At 43.1% G+C, this 19,151-nt stretch overlaps 1 protein-coding gene across 2 annotated transcripts in view; it reads left to right on the top strand.

Annotated features, from left to right (window-relative positions):
- The window catches only part of LOC126092026 (uncharacterized), a 489,900-nt gene that overhangs the window by 344,093 nt on the left and 126,656 nt on the right, over window positions 1–19,151 (top strand). For both annotated transcript variants that reach the window (XM_049907420.1, XM_049907421.1), the window contains one exon: window positions 12,919–13,040. In XM_049907420.1, coding sequence (XP_049763377.1) covers window positions 12,919–13,040 — 122 coding nt within the window. The remainder of the gene's footprint in view (window positions 1–12,918; window positions 13,041–19,151) is intronic.

Raw genomic sequence — 19,151 nt, 5'->3', positions numbered from 1 at the left:
CTAATATTTACATTGACTTTTCATACATATTTGCAGAAAAACTGAATCCAAGAAAATCGTACGTTCATATAAAAAAAGCAGAACATAGTTACCATTCGTTACCTGTTTCTTTCCTTAACTTTAAGCACAATCACAAAAATTTTGGATAAAAAGCGTTGCCTCTCAGGCATCTTCAAGTTCGTAATTTTTCAGTTAAGGTAGAGATGAATTATACATACATTACATAAATATCATTTGCTAAACTTTTCAGTTTTCTTTCCCTTTCTCACTCTGACCCATAGAGCTCATGTCAGTAGATTAAAAGCTTTAATTGACTATCTACTTTCTCCTGGAATCCCCTAAGTCAACATCTTCTAATACAAGAGTAATATTTTTCCGCTATTACTGCAACAACATATTTCCTTCCTAGCCTGCTATTTCCTTTACTCACAACGTTATCTGTTGCATCGAATAGCTTCACTATCTACTGTGAAAACAGTACACATGTCAACTTCCGACATATTGCTGAAATCATTTTCAAGAAACATATGCTACTTACTTGCTGCTTCTTGTATATGTCCACTTAATTCACATGTATTTTCATAAAAGATTTGGCTTAGCCACAGCCTGGGGGATGTTCCCAGAATGAAATTTTCACTCTGCAGCGGAGTGCACTGATACGAAACTTTCTGGCAGATTGAAACTGTGTCTCGAACCGAGACCCGAACTCGGAACCTTGGCCTTTAGCGGGCAAGTGCTCTACCGACTGAGTGCTAGTTCTGCAAGATATGCAGGATAGCTTCTGTGAAGTTTGGATGGTAGGAGACGAGGTACTGACGGAATTAAAGCTTTGGGAAGGGGTACTTTGGTAGCTAAGTCGGCAGAGTGCCTTCCCGCGAAAGGCAAAGGTCCCGAGTTCAAGTCTCGGTCCGGCATACAGTTTTAATCTGCCAGGAATTTTCGTATCAGCGCACATTCCGATGCAGAATAAAAATGTCATTCTGGGACCATTTAGTCTGATTGGTAACATTGTTCGTATCACACAGATTTCTTCACAATTTCTATGGTTACTATTATTTATATCAGATACAGGCATAATGACAATAGATTTAGTGTCAGAGATACCATTTAAAAATTTTTCTGCTACCACACTCAGATTGCTTCTGCTATCCATTAACTGCTGTTTTTCCCCACTTTGCACAAACATATTTGTTATGTAATATTCTACTTTTCCATCTTCGATTTTTAATCCAGCATCTTCTAACAAGCCATAAACATTGTTACACCTTTGGAAACCTCCTATATCCCTGGAGATTACACATATTTATGGGATTATTTTTCACAATTTTTCGCGTGCTATTTAGTTAATCTGTCAACTACTGGCAACTAAAATAATTCACTAAATCTGACTACTCCCTGTACTTCTGAACCCCATATCTAATTCTTCCACTTTTCCCTTCACATTACCCTCTTTACTGTCTTCGCGTACCAACTGACACCCATCATCTGCATCCTCTTTCTCACCTCTCTTAGAAACAAATAATCAGTCTTGAGTTTCCTTCAGTACTTGGCTCTGAGCACTATGAGACTTAACATCTGTGGTCATCAGTCCCCTAGAACTTAGAACTACTTAAACCTAACTAACCTAATGACATCACAAACATCCATGCCCGAGGCAGGATTCGAACCTGTGACCGTAGTGATCGCGCGGCTCCAGACTGTAGCGCCTAGAACCGCTCGGCCACTCTGGCCGGCCCCTTCAGTACTTCCTTTAGATCCTCACCTCCAAGATCTCCAATCTTAAACTATTTATGCTCTACCTGTTTTCCTCATAAACACTTCACCTGTTTCACTGTATATACTATCGTCTTCATCTCACTTTTTCTTCATTCGCATGCCCCTTGTACTACAATTAGTACATTACAATAATTATTTAATTTTTTATATTTATATACTCCCCCAAGTCACGATAAAGCATACATGCTTATCTCTGTTGTGTCACATCTTAAATTACTTTTGGATTCCATTATCTCATTAAGTTACATTATTGTCCTGTATTCTGGAGTCCTGTAGCATTATCTCTTCTAACACTCACCTGGGGTTTTTCATCACACCGTTTCCCAGAACTCCTGAAGCTAGACGTTGGCTGTGGTTATTGTATCACAGACGCAGTCTCTTTGACTGTTCAGACATGTCACTAAACCCGCCCAAAGATATAAACAACCATGCGTGAGCAGCGCCTATTAGACGGAGGGGGTCCGACAGCCGATCAGTTCCAGTCATTCCACCAGGAAGAAGGTGCACGGTTAATGTTGTCTAAAATTCAACCATGCCTAGACAGTCAATACCGCGGTTTGATCGCGTCCGCATTGCTACTTTGTGCCAACAGGGAAGTGTCCAGGTGTCTCCGAGTGAACCAAAGCGATGTTGTTAGGACATGGAGGGGATACAGAGAGACAGGAACTGTCGGTGACATGCCTCGCTCATGCCGCCCAAGGGCTATTACTGCAGTGGATGACGGCTACCTACGGATTGTAGCTCGGAGGAACCCTGACAGCAACGCCACCATGTTGAATAATGTTTTTCGTGCAGCCACAGGACGTCCTGTTACGACTCAAACTGTGCACAACAGGCTGTATGATGCGCAATTTCACTCTCGACGTCCATGACGAGATCCATCCTTGCAACCACGACACCATGCAGCGCGGTATGGATGGGCCCAACAACTTGCCAAATTGACCGCTCAGGTTTGGCATCACGTTCTCTTCACCGATGAGTGTCGCATATGCCTACAACCAGACAATCGTTGGAGACGTGTTTGGAGGCAACTCGCTCAGGCTGAACGCCTTAGACACAGTGCCCAGCAAGTGGAAGAAGTTGGAGGTTACCTGCTTTTTTGTTGTGGCATTATGTGGGGCCGACGTACGCCGCCGATGGTCGTGGAAGACGGCGTAACGGCTGTAGGATACGTGAATGCCATCCTCCGACCAATAGTGCAACCGTATCAGCAGCATACTGACGAGGCATTCGTGTTCATGGACGACAATTCCCGCCCCCATCATCCACATCTTGTGAATGACGTCCTTCAGGATAACGACATCGCTCGACTAGAGTGGCAAGCATTTTGTCCAGACATGAACCCTATCAAACATGCCTGAGATGGATTGAAAAGGCTGTTTATGGACGACGTAGCCCACCAACCATTCTCAGGGATGTACACCGAATTGCCGTTAAGGAGTGGAACAATCTGGACCTTGTGGATAGCGTGCCACGACGAATACAGGCATGCATCAATGGAAGAGGACGTGCTGTTGTGTATTAGAGGTACCGGTGTTTACAGCAATCTGGACCACCACCTCTGAAGGTCTCGCTGTATGGTGGTACAACATGCAATGTGCGGTTTTCATGAGCAATGAAAAGGGTGGAAATGATGTTTATGTTGATCTCTATTCCAATTTTCTGTACAGGTTCCGGAACTCTCAGAGCCGAGGTGATGCAAAACTTTTTTGATGTGTGTAAAACAGGGCAGTCCCAACTGCATAAAGGTGTGTACTTATTTAGTGGTGACCGGTTTCGACGACTGTTCTGCTCATCATCAGACGGCCTACTATGTGAAGGGCGTCACGAGAATGTACACAGAGGGACGTTAACTACAAACACAAAAATAAGGATATCACGTTAAGAGTTACGCAAGAGGAAGACAGCTGCACGGGCGGGAGTCTGGTGAAGCTGGCGGTGAGCGCTCGCCACTCTAGGGGCCGCGTGTAACCTCTGTTGCGCGACGTTTGATTTACAGCGCCGAAATAGAAGGAGCTCCACCCACCGTCTCCAGCACCGCATCACTGTCAGCCAGTGGCAGTAAAACACGTTAAATAAAGTATAAATAGGATTATTTGTGTACACCCTTGTGAAAAGAGATACATCGATACTCACAGTGAAGTATTCTTGGCCCAGTCGAGAGACGCTGAAATGGCCCGAATTTCATCTGTGGTGCTGTGGGGCTGAGGATCGCAGTCGGGTGTTTTGCTAATTCGTGTGTCGGTGCTCCAGTGTTGCTAACAACTGTACGAGGAGACATTTCTTGCTCTAGGTGGCGTAGCTGCTAGTGGGCGTGGTTTCTTCAGCGTCTTTTTGCCTGGGAATGTGTGCTGGAGAAGATGGACGGTCCTCCTCTTTAGTCGGCCGGTAGGTCCGCCTTCCGTCCTCGCGTGTATGTCGTCCTATCGTGGGTCGCACAGCTTTTGCTTCGGTGGCAGGTCTGTACGGTTCCCTCTGTCTGCACGGAGGACGACTGTTTCAGAACCTTCTCGGATCACTCGAGGCTGCGTCGAGTGTGCCAGATCCCCCCCCCCCCCCCCCCACCCCTGACCAGCTCTGCTGGCGATGCACTAGGCGGCCGCAGTCCTGGTGTGTTGAACGACCCTCGAAAAAGATGGTGTGATTCGGTCCTGTCCGCGTTTCAACACAGACATGACGGACTAGTAAGAAAGGAAGCGTGTTTCTGGAGCCGGCCTCGAGCACGGCCAGAGCACAGCGGCGGCCTACGTGGGGGTCCGCTCGTGTCGCGACACTGGAGGAGGGGGCGCAGGCACTGCCGCCCCGCTGCTGAAGGCCCTGCACGGGCACTGGGGACGGGGGTGGAGAGAGAGAGAGAGAGAGAGAGAGAGAGAGAAGAAGACAGGGCAAGTTCGGATAAAAGTACGCGTCTGCTAAGGGTTCGCAGTGACATTTTGTCTCTATTGGCAATACTGACCGACAGCGGAAAACTACATTGCGTTGTTGGTTCTATATTCACGCCATCACATGTAATACACCAGATTTATTGGTTGTAGCAGGTAAATATAAGTTGTTTCAGATTATGTAATCTTTAAGTTGCATATCCTAAGCAGAAAGCGCTACACGTGGTGATTCACTAAGATACGCAGATATTTTAATATGTTATTCTACAAGTAAAACTAAATAAAAAAGCTCATATAAACATAGGTTTGCAAATGTTTAGGTATGGAGTTGCAGCTAATAAAAGATTTTGCCTGAAATTTAGCAACTCGGCTTACATGAAGCCATCGCAAGACTGTACGTGAAACGCCCGCTAAACCTGCAGGGCACAACACGTGATCAGGACTGTGGGAAGGGCCGACTAAGGCGTCGGTCAGGTTCACTCAAAATTCTAATTTATTGTAATTTTTCAAACCAAAAACTTTAGAACTACGAGTTTCAAAAAGGCAATTATTTCACGGCTGAAGGCCTCCAGACAAAAAATCTTAAAGCAACAAGATAAATCTCAAGTGGTAAAAAAAACATGCAGTTGAAATTGCAAATAATATAATTAACATATACATATACGCAGCAAGGTTGAGAGCCTCAAGGAAAGGGTGAATACACAAACATAAACAAGATGCAATACAAACAGCCGAAGGTCCACAATAAAATTTTCAAGATGTAAAATAAATTACCATAACCTTTCAAAGGCAGACGGCTGCAATGTTTTTTTTTTTTAATTTAGAATAAGGATTTAAGTGGCTGAAGGCCAACAATTGATTTTCTAAAATTCAAAAATACATAAAATCGAGTAAAAACAAGAATTTCTTTAAATCATTGGCTATGATAGGTTATAAACAGACAAACACCGGTGAGAAGGACAATAAAGAAAACGGCACTCAGAAGCCTCCACGAAGGTCTGTCAGCCCTCGTTCACTTAGGTGAGACAGGAGGTCGTGAGCCAAACTACACTTGATCCGTCAGAACCCAACCAGAGGACAGCCACGGACCGACCGACAAAATGACTTGCTTGCCACCAACCGGTACATGAGAACGCAAACATCAAAAGTTACAAAGGTGATTATCCACAATGAAATGTGTATTAGCTGTCAAAACTACACACCATATTGGACAGCGACAACAGATGAGGAAAGGACGCTGCCTGAAATTAGGTTAGTGGCCAGGGCAGGTAACTGGAACACTAACGGCCACAAGGCAGAAAATTCCACTGGTACACTTGAATTTGAAATACGGTAATATAGGTAACTTCACCCGAAAAGAACACTGTCTGAATTTACAGCAGTGGCCAGGGCAGGTAACCAAAACACTAATGGCCACAAGGCAGAAAATTCCTCTGTTGCACTTGAATTGTAGTCAACCAATATAGTTAATTGCACTGCATGGCGGCTAAATTTCAGCAATAGAAACACTCAGTGTTGCTCACAGGAAAATCTCCCCAACAGTGAACCACCGATAGGAACCACACAACACGAATGGACGTGGCTTGGGTAGCTGAAACCACTACTCAACTTTGACGTCCTGGGTCGGTGAGCCACGAAGCTCGTAGCGGACGGACAGCTCCACACAGGCTCCGACTCTGCGCAGGGAACGCCAGCGGACCCAGCCGACAGCACCGCGCGGAGATAACTTCCCTGGTCCCCAGTAACCGACGGACTCCATCAGAATGCCGACAACATCTAAAATAGTCATCAGTGGAAATAACGCCAACCACACACACAACCTGACAAACACTTACACGAAGACCTGAACGATACCCCACAGTAACTAAGCACGCACGAAGACAAATCGGGAGTTGATGCGCGCATACACACAGCCGACTCAAGAACGATCGGCGAGCCATAACGCGTCGTCCGGTAGGGCGACCGACCGACGATCCACCGAGACCGTGGCCCGGCTCAAGTGATGCGTGGCGGCAGTGGTCGGGCGAGCCGTGTCGACGCAGACCGCACTGCTGCTCCAACCCAACTGCACCAGTGCCGCACTGCAACTCCCCGACTGGCAGGTCCGGACTGCGCTCCAGACGCGTCCCAACTTACTGGCCGCCAGAACTCGCGACCCGAACTCCCTTACGACAGACAACGACTGGGAAGCAATAGCAGTCGAGCAAAGATACTACCAGAGGGGACATATCGATACGCGGTGGTAATGCCGGTCACGGTCAGCCAAAGCAGCAGCTCAGTGACACCTGTAATTGAAATTAACGTAGTGAGGTGGAAGTACGTTAAAAACAGGGTGTTAAATACATGGTGGCGGGAGCAGGAGCCACTCACGTCTCAATGAGAGGTTAATGTAAGGAACGATTTCCATTTATTTTGTTGTTATTGATCTGGTGAATCTAACAAAACATGTGCGAGACGCATATTTGCAGTAGTTTTCCGGAAGATCCAGAGAGGCAAATCGCTGCTGGTAATTGCGTTGCACAGTTGCATGTGGGTTTGCTTCAGAACATACGTGCTCGTTATGTAAACTGGTTATACCATCTAGAGTAAACTGTGCCTCAACAGTAACTAAAATATGTTTATGTTACTGCCGGTTAGTTTATTGTACTTCAGTGAACGCCATACCTCAGATTGTGAAATGCCGATCGTTGAGAGATACATCGTGTACTGGTACCCGGGCTATGTTGAACAGCATCCATAATGCCCTCATCATCGGCTTCTCGTATCGAGCACTGGTACTGATTATGAAAGCTAGGTAAAGAACCTGTCTCCCGTAACATTCGAAATACTCCACTAATGGTTCGTGCATTCGGAATCCTCCGAGTTGGATAACGTACACGATATTTGTTAACTGCAGCCGTACTATTACCATCACATTTACAATAAATAAACATTTTATCCGCGTATTCCTGTGTCGTAAATTGGAAAGGCATCCCTATTTCATAAATAATCAACAAACTACAACAGTTGCATAATATTGTTATTATGTTCTTTCACTGAACAATACAGAAAACTAACACGTTTCAAGGTTAGGAAACGACTGACACAACTCACTAACGATTGCCAACAATGGCATAAACGTTTCTACATTCTTAATCGAAATTAAACAAATTTACTTGTATAATAATCTTTGCTTCTCTGGATGTTATGTAAAACTACTGCAGATATACGTTCGGACATGTTTTATTAGAATCATCAGACAACAACAAAATAAATGGAACTCGTGCTTTACTTTAACCTCGTGCAGTTTTGTGATGGCTTCATATTAACGAAGCTGCTGAATTTCAGACAAAATCTTTTACTAGCCGTAACTCCGTAACTAAACATTTGCGGATCTACGTTTACATGAACTTTTTTTTAAGTTTCACTTGTAGAATAACATATTAAAATATTTGCATATCTTCGTGAATCACCCTGCATAAGCACACACGAGAGAACATAATTATCTGCCAAAAGAATCGCCGTCCTGTGAGGGAACAAACCACAGCACGACAAACAGCGGGACCAAGCAGTGACCGCCATTTGTGACATTTTTTTGAACTGTGCGGCTCAACAGGTAAGAGCACGCCGCGAGACAGCGGGGAAGGCGACGGGCGTACCCTCAACTGCTCCTCCCTCCCTGTTCGTTACTAATCCAGGAAGACCCATTAGGCAGACGGATACGAGTGTTTTGTTTCGAGCTGCACTTTCTCGAGTAGCCGCAGTCCGAACAGCTGAGAAATCCCCCGAGTGAACTGGAGTAGTCCCGTTCAGTCCCGATATCGTCACAGCAGAAGACTTTGGTCCCGCAGAAGTCACTGAGAGAGCCGAATTTCCAACAACTGAAGAATGAAAAGGAGTTCAACAGAAGCCCATGGACAAATGCTGCTCCTCAGTGACAGATGTTTTTTTGTCTGTGCAGTCACCAGGAAAAAACCGCGAACAAGACAGAAATGAAGTTCAGAGAGCTGTAGGCCTATCCAGTATTTATCCACTGCCAAAATATGATCGACCATCAACAAAGAAGAAAATGTAAAAAAAAATATATATATATGCATTCTTGGACAAACAAGTTAAACCAGACAAAACCAAGAAGAGTCAAAATACCAGGATCTGTACGGCTGATCTCGACTTAACCGCGCCACACATTTCGGGAACCACCAGGTCCAAATCCATGGAGGGATCTAATGTTTTGAAGTGTCCAGGGTACTTTGAAATCTACAAGGAGCCCGTTAAGGGAGACTGGATTAAATGTGATGATTTCTCCCAATGGTGACATGAAGAATGCACAGGTTATGAAGGAAGGACATGGTGAATTTTCTTCTGATTTATGTTAGTGTACACTCTCTGACATGTCGCGTACACTTACCAGAAAATGCCGCTGAGAGCACGAAGGAGCTGTGACGTTTACGGTTTGTGTGAAAATTTAGGAAGCTGTTACTGATTGTCCTCAAATAAACCAGCAATATAATGAGATAGGTTATATAAAACTGCAACCAGTCACTTTTTCGAATAATAATGTTTTATTCCATGAACCGGTTTTCGAACCTTTGCAGGTTATTTTCAGGTGGTTTATGGAAGTTACGTCATTATTTCTAGCATAATGCAGGGTGCTGGTTCTATGACAGGAAGATAGAACACGCTTTAATGTATCGCCATGACTATTACTTTTCTGTCGAAATGGATGTAAATGAAGTTTTTTACCTACTGCGACAGTATGGGCGGCTTTTTCCGTTAGTGTCCATCTGTCTGCCTCAATTTTGATGTCCAGTTGTTATATCACTACACACACTTTCACACAAACTATATTAATCTACAGTCTGACAGCGAGACTTTGCCAGCATCCAGCATGCGCTTTACAACTGTTGCTTGTTTTTATTGAATCGTATGGCTCGGGTCCCCCCGTCGGGCAGGCCGTTCGCCGGGTGCCGGTCTTTCAATTTCACGCCACTTCGGCGACCTGCTGTCGATGAGGATTAAAGGATGATGCCCATGAGGACAGCACAACACGGGCGGAGAAAATTCCCCGACCCAGCCGGGAATCGAACCCGGGTCCAGAGGATTGACAATCTGTCACGCTGACCATTCAACTGTTGCTAGTAACAAAGACCTTGATAAAAAGATATGGCAGAGCCCTTCTGTGCACAGAGATGTAATTTGTTTTTTTTTTATCTGTATTAAAGTCGATATAAGGGCAAATATTTCAATCAGACCGGCGATAACGGGAGAGCACAAAATAAAATAAATAAATAAATTGCTACAAGAACTAACTTCAAGTGATCTGACGCCTTATTTCTATTTGTATATTAACGTATAATACATGCAGTTATAGCAAATATTTTAATCATGATTGGCATTAACATGAGTGCCCAGGAATAAATAATACAGAGTTATTGTATTTGCAAATGAGATACAGCTGCTTGTACGACTAGGACATCTATATTTAAATTTAAATTTTTAAATTAATAACAAACCTTCAAATGAACTGTTGACTTATTTCTCTTGCTAAGTTAACTGTCATAGTAAATAAATAAACTAAATTTCCATCCATATCGACAGATAATCAGAAGTAATGACGATACATTAAAGCGTGTTCGATCTTTTTGTCATAGAGCCGGCACCCAGCATTGTGCTATAAATAATGATCTAACGTCCAGAAACCATCTGAAGATGAACGTGAAAAGCTTCTAAAACCGGTTCATGGAATAAAACATAGTTATTCAAAAAAGTCACTGATTGCAGTTTTATATAACTTATTTACATTCAATAAACAGTCGCGGTTCTAAAATATCCGTAATGGATAAGCATAAAGCAGCTATAATTTGTATAAGAAAAGTTTGTTTTAACCTTGTCATCTACTAGATATCAGCGGTTAAGTGCTTAAGTGCGTACTCTTCTCCGACTCTGCAGTATAAGGGCGGCACGCAGCAGATGTCACTCAATCATCAGAGACGCCTGAAGATGGCAAGAGGTCGGGATGCCGAAATGTCGCGGCTTTTAGATTACGCCAGCCGGCTGCATACTCGAGAGCTATTCAGGTTTTCCCTATGACGCGAAAACGTAAAATCACACATGAAGTACAGCCTTATTTGCCGTAACCATGTATACTAATTCATAATATTCGACAGGGATCATTTTTAATTCCACTTTTTCATACATACATAAATAAGTACCTACCTTCACACATGGGGAATACAAAGCCAAAACTATTTCTGTCTAGCACAGAATATGGATTGAACAAAGTAATGAAGAGGACCTTTCTGACGTAGCAAACGTTGTCAGTCTACAGGTGTCAGAGTGGTTTGGTAATTGTAAGTATTTGAAGAGCAACGTGCATTCTCTACTGTGGTGTGGCATCATTCACAGGAGAATGTTGGTCTGGGCGTAACAACATTCTAGAAACAAACAAGAACTACTGGAATACTGAAAAGCGCACGCTCTAGTGGCTGGTGCAAACGTCCTTTAAACGGCTCAGAATCTCCACCCCTCCACAGCTATGTAATGAACCAAAAGTACATCGAATAAAGAAATAACTGCTCTGACAGTAAAAGTATGCACTATTACAGCTGACAGGTAAATAGTAAACTGTTGCCTGCTGTCACCTCATACGGAAAAGTATCTCTCGTGATGGAGCAAACCCATTCAGAAAGATAGTGTCGAGGTCCGGTGCGCCGGCCAGTCTGTGGATGGTTTTTAAGGCGGTTTTCCATCTGCCTTGGCAAATGCGGGCTGGTTCCCCTTTTTCCGCCTCATTTACACTATGTCGGCGATTGCTGCGCAAACCCTGTCCCCATGTACGCGTGCACCGTAATTACTCTACCACGCAAACATTTGGGGTTACACTCGTCTGGTTTGAGACTTTCCCGGGGCGGTCCACTGGGGTCCGAACCGGTCAGTAACCCTGGGTTCGGTGTGCGGCAGCGGTGGGGTGAGTGGACTGCTGTAGCCTGTTGTGGGTTTGTGAACCACTGAGGGCTACGGCGGGGGCGAAGCCTCCCCGTCGTTTCTAGGTTCCCGGTTCAATACAGTACTACACAATACAATACTTAAATCTACACACTTGTTTCCAAATTAATTGTTCTTAAACGGTGTGTGCTTTACGCTTGTTCCAAAACTACTTCCACTTTTTCACACATCATGTATAAACTTGTGTAAATTACTCATTTCTCCATATCTTGACTATCCACCATAGTGCATCAACGATATTCTAAATCATCATTGCAGCCAAGACTCTTTTATTTATAATTGCTACTTATGTATATTTATCAAGGTGAGCGAGCAGAGTAATTTAGGTTGTGGCTTGAAATTGGTGTTACAATCTTTAATTTTATCATCTACATGGAAAAATATTTGTATTTAACGTCTTACGTAGAACATGTGTATGTAAGTGTACTTGTGTGTGTGTGTGTGTGTGTGTGTGTGTGTGTGTGTGTGTGTGTGTTTCTGATTGAAGTCTTATTCCTTTTCCTGCACTTATTGAATCTACCGTAGTCGTAATCACAGCAAAAACCCCGTAGACAATACATAGCATGAACGATGAATTGTGAGAAAATAAAACGCGTAAAGCCGTCCTTATGATTTTATTTATTTATTTTTTGCAACCAGTTTCGGCGCCTCAGTGCGCTATCTCCAGGCTGTTGATGGTTAGAGTGCTGACATCCAAGTTTTCAGATAGTCTGCATAACCAGTTATGCTGGCCACCGTTGAGGTATATGTAGGGATCGTGTCAACCCCTTCCGCACCAACTACAACTTGAAGATGGCGCATTGAGACGCCGAAACTGGTTGCAACAAAGTAAATAAAATCATAGGGACGGCTGTAGGCGTTTTATTTTCTCACGATAGGAAACGACCTCGCTTCAGAGACCTCCTGTCGAAGGGATGGACGTACAAAAACTGAAGGGTAAATGTACAGCTGTGACAGATATCAAGCAGTATAACAAACGAAAAATACTTGCGAAACTTTATTGATTCATCTAATTTTATAGTTTTTACATCTCTGGCACTTTTGGGTAACGTATAATTGTATATATTGTCATTATAATCTGTGACGTGTTCATAATGAATCTTTTGCAAACTGTCTTCGTTATATCTTAGGACCTCACAGGCTGCATTTTCTCCTCACGTAAACCTTCACCACCACTGAGTCGTTATTTTTCAGTCTTTCCCCTTTTCCTTTTATTGTTTCGTGATCCTTGTCTTTCTTACTGATGGACTGACTTGAAAGAATTGTTCTGTTTCAGGGCCAGAGAGGGTGAGAGCAGCGAAGGCAGCGCCTTTGCCATCAGGCAGGCAGTTGCGTGTTACATGGCTTCCTCCATGGAATTCACAAGGCCAATCACTGCGGTATAAAGTCAGATATCAGGTACCTGAATAGACTATCAGTAACGTAATACCTATAATGTGAAAGAAAAAACAGACACGAGTAAACAGTAACTATGTCTAAGAATTCAAATTACCGTTCACTAAATAGCCAGCACGCTGTCCCATAGAAGAGGATGATAAACTGTTCCGAAGCTATTCTGCATGCTCGTCAACTAATCAGCAATCTCTCCAACTTCTGAATATATATCTATTCGCGCATACACCCTATCTCATTGTACCGTATGTGAAGTTGCTTTTCTTTCTACTTTTGTCCTTAAACATAAAAATATAATACGTTTCACAGTGTTTTGTGCCCCCTTTTCTTTGACTCGTTATCCTGAGGCTCGTTTCTGCTAAAATCTTTAACATAAATTTGGTTAAGTATAATTCGAGAAGAAATTCAGAGTAACACGGACCGCTTGGATCTTGTCGTATTTCATATAAACAGGCAATGAAAGGAAGGTAGGCAAGATATAATTGTGTAAGGGGATATCAAAACCGGAACTACAGCTCCTGTAGTCACGGTAGTGCAGTGCCTGTATTGTTCAGAAATACAGTGCGAAGTTCCTTGGGACGCGCTTGCATGTCCAAAAGAGCTGGCACTGCGGCGACTACAGTCGTTATAAAACAGATGAAATGTATTGGCAGTTACGAACATGGAGAACAGTTAGCTGTAGACTGGAATGGCTACACTGAAAATTTGTGCCGGGCTGGACTCGAACCCGGATTTCCCGGTTATCGCGAGCGGTCGCCTCACCATTAGGCTACCCGAGCGCGACTCACGGCCAGAACCAGACTTCTGTAAGTCGTCAGTCATGAATCTACTACCTGCACTCGTACATCCATTACGTACACTATGTGATCAAAAGTATACGGACACCTAGCTGAAGATGACTTACAAGTTCGTGGCGCCCTCGATCGGTAGTGCTGGAGTTCAGTATGGTGTTGGCCGACTCTTAGCCTTGATGGCAGCTTCCGCTCTCGGAGGCGTACGGTCAATCTGGTGCTGGAAGGTATCTTCGGGAATGGCAGCCCATCCTTCACAGAGTGCTGCATTGAGGAGCGGTATCGATGTCAGTCGGTGAGGCCTGGCACGAAGTCGGCGTTCCAAAACATCCCAAAGGTGTTCTATAGGATTCAGGACTCTGTGCAGGCCAGTCCATAACAGGGATGTTACTGTCGTGTAAGCCTTTCGCCACAGGCAGTGCATTATGAACAGGTGCTCGGTCGTGTTGAAAGATGCAACCGCCATTGCCGAATTGCTTTTGAATAGTGGGAAGCAAAAAGGTGCTTAAAACATGTGCTGTGATAGTACCACGCAAAACAACAAGGGGTACAAGCCCCCACCATAAAAAACACGACCACACAATAACACCACCGCCTCCGAAATTTACTGTTGGCACTACACACGCTGGCGGATGAGGTTCACCGGGCATTCGCCATACCCACACCCTGCCACCAGATCGCCACATTGTCTACCGTGATTCGTCACTCCACACAGCATTTTTCCACTGTTCAAATGGTTCAAATGGTTCTAAGAACTATGGGACTTAACATCTGAGGTCATCAGTCCTCTAGACTTAGAACTACTTAAACCTAACTAACGTAAGGCCATCACACACATCCATGCCCGAAGCAGGATTCGAATCTGCGACCGTAGCAGCAGCGCGTTTCCGGACTGAAGCTCCTAGAACCTCTTGGCCACAGCGGCCGGCTTTCCACTGTTCAATCGTCCAATGTTTACCCTCTTACACCAAGCAAGGCGTCGTTTGGCATTTACCAGCGTCATGTGTGGCATATGAGTAGCCGCCCGACCATGAACCATTTTCCTCACTTCCCGCCTATCATAGTACTTACAGTGGATCGTGATGCAATTTGAAATTCCTGTGTAATGGTCTGGATAGATGTCCGCCTATTACAAATTGCGAGCCTCTTCAACTGTCGGCAGTCTCTGTCAGTCAACAGATGAGGTCGGCCTGTACGCTTTTGTGTGCTGTACGTGTCCCTTCACATCGGAAACAGTGGACCGAGGGGTGTTTAGGAGTGTGGAAATCTCGCGTACAGACGTATGACACCAGAGACACCCAATCACCTGACCACGCACGAAGTCTGTGAGTCCCGCAGAGCGCTCCATTCTGCTCTAGTGACTACTGAAGTCGCTAATATGAAGTACATGGCAGTAGCTGGCACACCATGAAAAACGTATGTTTTGGGGCCGTCAGATACTTTTGATCACATAGTGTATATTCCTATACAGTTAGGTGCACGTATGTCCGAAGGAACTTTGCATCGTATTTCTGAGCAGCACAGGCAGTGAAATTTCGAATATGTCCGTCGGCGCCGGACAAGCGGCTTTCTATTGAAATATCTCCCCCTTACAGGAATATACATAATAGACGTACGAATGCAAGTATTAGACACGTGTTTGATGCCATATGGAAGTTTGGGTCTGGCCACGAGATGTCCTCACACAGTGTAATAAGCCTCATGGTGAGGCAACCGCTCGCGACAAGTGGGAAATCCTGGTTCGAATCTCGCTCCAGCAAAACTTTTCCTTGCCGTCATTCCATTATACGGCTGATCTTTATCCATACTCCCAACTGTGAATACATTGATGTAGTCCTACATACGGTTGCGGAGGTGGTTAATTTATTATTATTTCCTTTATTTCATAATTATTGGAGAGAGTTTTTAAGTATCATCACAAATAAACATTTTTTTTTTTTTTTGTTAGTGTAGTTACCACAGCAATTGCCCTTCTTCGCGGTGTTTTAAGTGATTTTAATGTATTGGAAGCCAGTGAATGTATAATGTCTGCGACTATGAAGTCCAAAGCAAAACAGTAAACTTGAGGTAAATCTTAATAATGAAATAAAATGCCAACTTCCATGTCCCCAGCATTTCAAATACGTATGATCTTACGGAAATCATACCAAGAAACAGGAATCTGGTGTAGAAGGCTTTTAGAAATGTACAATTCATTAATATGGACTATTGGGATGCACTGTATACTCGAGTGTGTTAAAAGTAAACACAAAATATAAGGTAGAAATAGCGAGATGGTAATGAAATCCTGTAGCCACTGCAGCCAAAGGAAGGGACAGCGTCATCGATCCAGGTTAGGAATACATTATAGAAAGCAGTAACAGCATCTCAAGATTGTGGACTTGTTGCTCTTGAATTAGCCGTTTTTGCAGATAAAATGATTTTATACAACGTCCGCCTGTTATAGAAACCGCTGGTTTTTCATGTGACCCAAACGTCTTTCAGCACATGTGTGCCATCATCATGTGCTTCTATAATCAAGTCTGTGAAATGTGTTTGGCACCGGATTTGAAGTTTGGTTACTTACTATCACTCCTTTGTGTCTGTCTGTGTGTGTGGGTGTGTGTGTGTGTGTGTGTGTGTGTGTGTGTGTGTGTATGTGTGTGTCTGTGTGTGTGTTTAAGCTGCTGTCTTTCCTGTAGAGTTCCTTTAATGTGATAAATAGTGTGTATGCAGAATACAGTGTATTCATTTATAATCTGTTTTCCTTCTCCTGTTGCCCTCAGTATCTAGAGGTGTCTTGTGACCATTGGGTGGTTTCATAGATTGTGACTGGTGGTGCTCGTGGTCATTAGTTTCATAAATATTGTGAAGTCACGGATGTTGTTCATTTTTGCATGCTGAGATCCATAAAATTATACATGTTGCCTATTTTTGTTTCTGATGTGATGTGGATTTTTGGCTGTACATCACTTATTTCACTGTTTAGCTGGTTTGTGTGTGAGTGCAGTTCATCAGTAAGGCGTATTATGATTCAACAAAAAGATGCTGGTATATAAATTTGTATTTGCTTTTTTCGCAATGTGTCTGAAGAACTTGTCCTCCTATTTGGTCATGAATACGTTAGTTAAGAAGCCACTAACCGGGGGTCCCATTGGCAGTCATTCATGTTGGAATAAAATTCATTGTAGTATCCAAAGTAATTTTGTGCTGTTATGGTCGGTCCGAAGTATAGTTGCTATTTCATCAATGTGTGTGTCTGGTGTGTTTCCACGGAGATTTAGTCACTGTGTGATGATGGTTGTTTCATCTGTTGGAATGCAGGTCTTGTATGTAAATGTCCTTGATTCTGCCTATTAATTCCTGTGAGTTTTTCGGGTCCCTGTTGTTTTTAAACGTGTATGTTTTGTTTAGCGATGTGTGTGTATTTTAGGCTAGGTGATGTGATGGAGCATTTCTGAAACTGATGACAGTTTTTAATGGAATATATTGATTGTGCAATGAATTACAACAATTGACCAGTAATCCAACAGCAATGGCCCAGAGAAACACTTTTGAAAACAACAGGAACCTGGAAAACTCAATGGAATTAATAGTCAGAATCAAGAATATAGACTACTAGGCATAGTGAGCCTTATATCATTTGATAGCATATCAATGTACAACTGCATTCCAGTAGACAGAACAACCAACATAATAACACAGGGACTAAATCAACATAGAAACACACAAGAAATACACGTTGATGAAATAGCATCCATACTGAGGACAATCACAGCACGAAACTTTGTGTTGTACAAAGAATTTTATTCCAACCCCAACGACTACCAATGGGATCACCGATTATTTAGTGGCCTCCTAACAACGTATTCATTATTAACAGCATGACATGTGTCACTGAAGATCCACACACAATCATCAAATAGCTCAACATTAGATACAGAAATGCACAGTATACTAAAGTTTTAGAGATTTCGCCATAAAAAACAGCACCCATGCCTTTCCAGTATTCAGGAAACTGACTGCCACAAGCACCACCATTCACAATCTGTCGAACCACTCACTGCAAGCAAGCTTCGGATCCATGCTCTACAGGTTAAACAAAACACCAATAAGCAAGCTGACCTACGCACAGAAGCTAAACACTATAAAACAAATAGCAGTGGAAAACAGTTTTGATGCCCATCTGACAGACAAAAACAACCAACAAATATGTAAATGGAAAAGGAATGGCGAGGCCACATACATACAAGAACATAGACAACACAGATGAACACAACACACAAACAATTACCACGTGCAAGGCACAACAGAGCAACAACACAAACACAAAATTAAATGATACATACTCAGCTACAGTAACAATATTATTCAGAGAACAGGCAATATATTAAAAAACTAAAAATCGCAGATGGGATACAGGAGAGACAATAGAACAAAGAAAAAGCTCAGAACAAAGGAAACAGCCACAGATAAATTCAGCATGTCAGGCACATAAAAACTCACATGCAACACTTGTCAGTCAGTGTACATAGGACAAACAGACAGCAACTTTATAACGACATATTTAGAGCACCTCAAAGATCTAAAATGTAAGAGTTCCTGTAGCACATTCGTTGAACATCTATTAGCTCAAAACCACTACCTAACTACACTAGAAAGATTAGAAAATACTAAAATCCATCCACATTTTATACCATAAACTGAGACAAGGAAACCTCCAGATACAGAGGGCAATAGGCGAAGGAAAACAGACTGTAAATGTATACACTACAGTCTGCAGACACACTGTTTATCACATTGAGTGAAATTTACAGAAAAGACAACACAAACAGCTTAAACAAGCGCGCGCGCGCACACACACACACACACACACACACACACACACACACACACATACGCAGGAAAAGAGAGATAGAAAGTAAACAGAATTTAAATGCTTCGTCAACTTAGTTCAGAAGGAACGCCGACTGGGATGGGGCACAGAATACCAACATTTACGCTGTGTTTTGGTGAAGGGAAAAGTGTTCATTGCACATAAAATTCTACAGAATATGTGCAGTATTTGTATTTGATTCTCAACAACTCACGCGAACGAAAAAGGAAAAGTATCTGCGATCGCAAAATATAAGTAATGGGAAATACAGGGTGTTTCAAAAAGAATATTCGTATTTCGAATGCATATATTTATTAAACTTTAAGACATATGAATATGAAACCTTACACAAATATTTAGAACCTGTCAAGTTCAAATTACAGATGTTCAATATGTCCTCCATCAGCGAAGCGGTACATAAACGTTGTCTTTTAACGAAACCCCACAGGAAGAAGTCAGAGGTTGTCAAAT

The sequence above is a fragment of the Schistocerca cancellata genome, chromosome 7, assembly GCF_023864275.1.
Source record: "Schistocerca cancellata isolate TAMUIC-IGC-003103 chromosome 7, iqSchCanc2.1, whole genome shotgun sequence".
Lineage (NCBI taxonomy): Eukaryota > Metazoa > Arthropoda > Insecta > Orthoptera > Acrididae > Schistocerca > Schistocerca cancellata.
Note: the sequence above shows the minus strand (reverse complement) of the source record. Positions and strands in the feature narration are given on the sequence as shown.